At 42.5% G+C, this 5,627-nt stretch overlaps 1 protein-coding gene across 3 annotated transcripts in view; it reads right to left on the reverse strand.

The window, feature by feature from the left end:
- Window positions 1-809, reverse strand: part of LOC133411098 (interferon alpha/beta receptor 1b-like) — a 57,017-nt gene extending 56,208 nt beyond the window's left edge. The window contains exon 1 of one of the 3 annotated variants that reach the window (XM_061692994.1): window positions 791-809. Coding sequence is in view for 1 of the 3 variants with exons in the window: in XM_061692993.1 (XP_061548977.1) it covers window positions 218-275 (58 nt within the window). In the remaining 2 variants the exon portion in view is untranslated. Of the gene's footprint in view, window positions 1-217; window positions 343-790 lie in introns of those variants that run through there. The other 2 variants (XM_061692993.1, XM_061692995.1) reach the window with 2 other exon arrangements.
- Between the last annotated feature and the right edge of the window lie 4,818 nt (window positions 810-5,627).

Raw genomic sequence — 5,627 nt, forward strand, 5'->3', positions numbered from 1 at the left:
ATATCAGTGTGTATATAGTACCAGATGGATGGATATATGAAATTCACATTTCAAATAACAGTAGTAGTATTATTCGGAGTTCCCTATAGTGCATACAGCATAACAATGTTTTGACACAGTATATGAAAAACGCTGTAATTGCTTTTTTGGTTCTCACTTTTTCTTCTGAATAATACGACAGGAAATTTGCAAAATCCCAATTGAATGACTCAATTACCTGTCGCTCCAGTCAATGTTAAGAATACCGTAGCAGCATTTAAAGCAAGCGACGACATGTCTCAGTCTCTGTCATCGGTTAGCTTTAGTCCTGTTGGCGACGCATGTTTTCATTATCAGTCTTGCATTTCCTGGAAGCTGAGCCATAGACACCCGCCTGGAGCGGGTAACACAAGCCCGGTCCGGTGATTGTGTCAGCGTGTCCGCCATATTGGATGTGGCTTCATCTGCCGAGGAACTCACGGTATATAATAGCAACGTTGAATAAAATACGATTATGAGAATAAACGAAAGATCAAATACGAATGTTGTTTTGGTGCTCACTGTATATCCTAAACATACAAGGAATAAACCATTTGTAATTATTATTGATTAAAAACTACGTTTTTTTTGTGTGTTTGTTTCCCAAATATGACTACACTAATATATGTGGGAAACAATAGGCATCAAAAACAACATATGCAACATAAATTCTGATGGCTGATATAAAGGTTTATTCATTTAATATATAGAATATAGGTAAGTACAAAACCAACCTGTTGTTTTTCATGAGTGTTTATACGGTCATGCTCACCATTATTGGCACCAATGAAGTTGAAGTCCTAAAGGTGGAATATCTCCTGAAGAAAATGAGTCAAGTGAAACATTTTTTCAAAAGAGAGCTTGTGTTTGACAGGAAACAGCAAATGATAAACAAGATTTTATGGACAGATGAAACAAAAATAAGAGCATTTTAGCAATGCACACAAACGGTATGTTTACAGATGGCGTAATGAAGCCTTGAGGGGAAAGAACACCCTCCCAACAGTCAAGCATGGTTGGAGGATCCATAATGCTGTGGGCCTGCTCTGCTAAATCTGGTATTGGAGGCCTTGATTGGATCACAGGTATCATGAAATAAGAAAATTATCAATAGATTTTAGAGTGAAATGTCTTACCAGTGTAAGAAAACCTGGTTTGAGGTAAACATCATGGGTCCTCCAGTGAGACACAGACACAAAGCACAAAGTAATGGTTGTAAAGGAAAAAATTGACTCTTTGAAAATGACCAGCGTTGAGTATTGATCTCAATCAATCCAATCTAAAATCTTGTATAATAAAAGCTGTATTGTGTATGCTGGACCTTTTTTTTTTTTAATTTAGCGCTGGTATTCGCTGAGGTCGTTTTTTACCTAGGCTACCTAGTTTCGTTTGTTTTCATTCATTTTTCATTTCTTTCATCTTTGAGTATGTGTGTATGCATATTGTGTTTTGGTGTTAAATTGGTCATTTAACATGGGGGGAAATATGTACATCCTGTATGTCTGGCCGAAGAATATCATAATCATGACTCTGGTGATCTCCCTGATTATAGTTACAGGAATCTATTTCGGAATGCCCTCAAAACAAGAAGAACAAGTGGAAAAGAGGGCTGTGAAGCCAACAGGGGCCCTTGAGTTGAAATACACGCTGGGGGAAAGGACGGTATACCAATTTGATTTGTGTAAACTGGTAGATTGTGTAAACTGGGGAGATCCGGCGGGAAACGACATTTACTTTGCGCTTTGAGTATAGGACATGGAGGAGCTAACCGGTACCCGATGAATCACAAGTTCAGCGCGAACCACCAGGTGGATTTGTGTTACAGCTGGAAGCAGGTGATTATTCACTCGAAACCGGGATACTGGGAGCCGATGAATGATAGAAATTGGAAGTGGAAGGACAGGATCAAACTGGAAAAAGGTAGGATGCAGCGGGTAAACCCCTGGTGAGCGACACCCCGTACTGCTGACCTTGTATGATATAAATAGCCCCCCGTGGAAAGAGTGGGGCAAACCAGTGTCAACCTTTATGGTCTTAACCTTGGGAATAGGTGTCTCAGGGGCACATTTTTTATATGGGTAACCCCGAATAAAAATTTTGATTTTATAAATTAACATCATTACCAAATTCAAAGACTGGTGAATTTCACCTCCCAATTGGCAGAGGGCGTCCATGAGCAACTATCAGCTACCTCTCTCATGGCATTCCAAAATAGCCTGGTCCTCGATAGTATGTTAGCGGAAGAAGGGGGGTGCCTGCTCTCGAATCAAGGGTCACTGTTGCATGATTATCACCAATAATACGGCACCAAGCGGAAAGATCACCAGAGCCATGAAAGGTTTGCAGGCCATGTCTGTTAAACTTCAACCAATGTCTGGAGTAGATGAAACCCCATTCCATAGGTTGCTGAATAGGCTGTTTGGTAAATGGAAAGGTCTCATGTTGACTTTGGCGACTACCATCCTGGTTGTCATTGCTGTGCTTGCTTTGTGTGGGTATTGTATTATTCCTTTTCTCAGGAGTCTTGTCCTCAGGATTGTTCTCGAGGCCTTTGAGGGGAAGGACCCCCACGGCCAATATCAGCTGCTGCCCCTGAAAGAGGACGTGGAGACCATGGGCGCGCCGCTTCGTTGAACGACGCCTTTGTATCCTCTCCTTAATTTTTTGGACATTTGCTGTATTTAGTTTGCTGCTTTATTGAGTATTATAGCGAACTAGGCTACATGTTTAGGGGGTGTTGATCTCCGATTACCAGAGCTCAAGGGGGGGGGGGGGGGGGAATTAATGTAATATATGGTTTTATTGTGTAACTAGTCTGGGTGTGAACATGGGTGTTTTATTGCAGGGAGGATAAAATGTAAATCAGTTAAGGGTGTGATGCAGGAAATCTCCCAGCAGGGTGCATGTTGAGGCAGCAGCGAACATCTGATGGAGACGAAAATGGCTGCAAACATTCTGAGAAGCAAGAATGTGGAGACGGCGTCTGGAGCCAGCAGCAAATGGCAATGGCTGAAGATCCAACTACAGGAAGAGGGTTGATTTCAAAAGTGAACAGGACGGATCGATGTCATTTGGAATCTGAGTGGGTACCAGTGCCATCAACACCCTTGTTGGCGGCACCTCCCCGCCCGACGACGGAGGGAGTGACTTTCACCAGCTCGCTTTGCTGCTTTATTGAGTATTATAGCGAACTAGGCCAGACGGCGGTCTCTTCAGAAGAGAGCGTGCAGTGGAGGAGATTGACTAAAGCAGTGAAAAAGACGGCAACTTTCAGCCATCCTGTCTTAAATAGTGAGACTGTGTTAAGGGAGCATTAAAATATGTACTAAAGTGCAACAACATTTTACTCACGCGCACTTAAATAAAACGGTTGGATATGTGACCATTTTGGTCGCAGTCTCGACTGTCTCGTCTCGTATTTGTGATTGGCATTGAAAGGCATTGGTAGACGAGCACCGATCATGTGTTTTCCACGGAAATCGGCTTATCATGATAAGTGGCCGATCGATCGGAGCACCACTAGTAAATAAACAGTTTCATGTTTCTGTATTGCGCCATGGAGGTGTCTTAACTATTATACATCATTTGTGGAGACTAAACCTCCTCAGTTGATGTCTCCATAGGCCTAATCTATGCGACTAACATGCATTTAAGAATAAAAGATTAAACGTGTAAATTGCAAATGAATTGGATGCCGCCAAATAGTGTTGTCTGCGATTGGCTGACGACCAGTTCAGGGTGTACCCCGCCTCTTACCCGAAGATACCTGGGATAGGCTCCAGCACGCCCGCGACCCTAGGACAAGCAGAACGAATTAATGAAATAGTGTTGTTTCGCTCACAAACGTTTTGTTGTAAAGACAAATCTTTTTAGTGAGCGTACAGACTGAATCAGTTTATGAAATGATTCGTTCTTTGAGCTTGGCCGCCGCGAGTCGGCTGGGAGCGGGAACGGAACTGCTGCAGCATTCAATAACTCCCTTTTGAATCTTCGGCAAATGACCAATGAGCAGCCAGCGTGCAGGTGGGGGCGGGACTTCACTAAACGTTCTGCCATGTGATTTGTGATTCGCCAGCGTTGTCACTCACGTCGGCGAATGACCAATGAGGAGCCGGCGTCAGGCACCACTGCACAGGCGGGGGAGGGAATGAACTGAAGTGAACTGAATGTACCGTCAACCACGAGTGATTCGTTCGTTAAACTTCTTTGTTATGTACGTACGAGTAAGTATGCAGTGAATGGCTGGTGACCAGTTCAGGGTGTATCCCGCCTCTCGCTCCAGCACGCCCGCGACCCTAGTGAGTATATATATATATATATATATATATATATATATATATATTTGTTTTTGTTGCATACTAAAGCCACTTGGGTTTCAGATCAAAAGATGAATATGAGACAAAAGTTCAGAATTCCAGCTTTTATTTCATGGTATTTACATCTAGATGTCTTGAACAACTCGGGACAGAGCACCTTTTGTTTGAACCCACCCACTTTTCAAGTGAGCAAAACGCATTGCAACGTGACTTACGGGTGTTTCTAGTTGCTCAGGTGTTGCCCTTTAGATTGGTTGCTTAAACATTAGCTAGTGCTTGTTTTTGGTTTTGGGTTTCACCTATGAAAACTGAATTTGCTGTTTAGCAAACATGAAGACCAGAGAGCTGTCTATGGGAGAAAACCAAACCATTTTGAAGCTGAGAGAAGCGGGAAAATCGATCAGAGCTCTTGCACAAACATTGGGCATAGCCCATACAACAATTTGGAATGTCCTGAAAAAGAAACAACTGGTGTACTGAGCAACAGACATCGAACAGGTCGGCCAATGGTATCAACAGAGGTTGATGACAGAAACATTGTGAGAGCTATGAAGAAACACCTAAAGACAACAGTCATTGACATCACTGCCAACCTCCACAGGGTAGGGGTGAAATGATCAGTATCCACTGTTCGAAGAAGACTTTGAGAGAAGAAATATACGGGTCATAACACAAGGTGCAAACCACTCTTCAGGAAAAATAATTGGAAGACCAGATTGGATTTTGTAAAGAAGTACAGAGATGAGCCACAAAAGTTGTGGAACAAAGTTTTATGGATTGATGAGACCAAGATTAACCTCTAATAAAGTGTTGGAAAGACCAAAGTATGGAGAAAGAAAGGATCTGCTTATGATCCAAAACACACAAGCTCATCTGTGAAACATGGTGGAGGTAATGTCATGACTTGTGCTTGCATGGCTGTTTCTGGAACGGCCTCACTAGTCTTTATTGATGATGTAACTCCTGATGGTAGCAGCAGAATGAATTCTGAAGTCTACAAAACCATTTTGTCTGTCAATTTACAGAAAATTGCATCCAAACTAATCGGGAGAAGATCATCGTGCAACAAGACAATTACCCAAAACACACAATTACCCAAAACACACTGCCCACACAAAAAAAAGGACTTCATCAGGGGGAAAAGGTTGAAGGTCTTAGACTGGCTAAGTCAGTCACCGGACTTTAACACAATCGAGCATGCATTTTACCTCCTGAAGAGGAGACTGAACCATTTGTCTGTAAATTGCCAGACAAAATGGTTTTGTAGACTTCATAATTCATTCTGCTGCTACC

The sequence above is a fragment of the Phycodurus eques genome, chromosome 12, assembly GCF_024500275.1.
Source record: "Phycodurus eques isolate BA_2022a chromosome 12, UOR_Pequ_1.1, whole genome shotgun sequence".
Taxonomy (NCBI): Eukaryota; Metazoa; Chordata; class Actinopteri; order Syngnathiformes; family Syngnathidae; genus Phycodurus; species Phycodurus eques.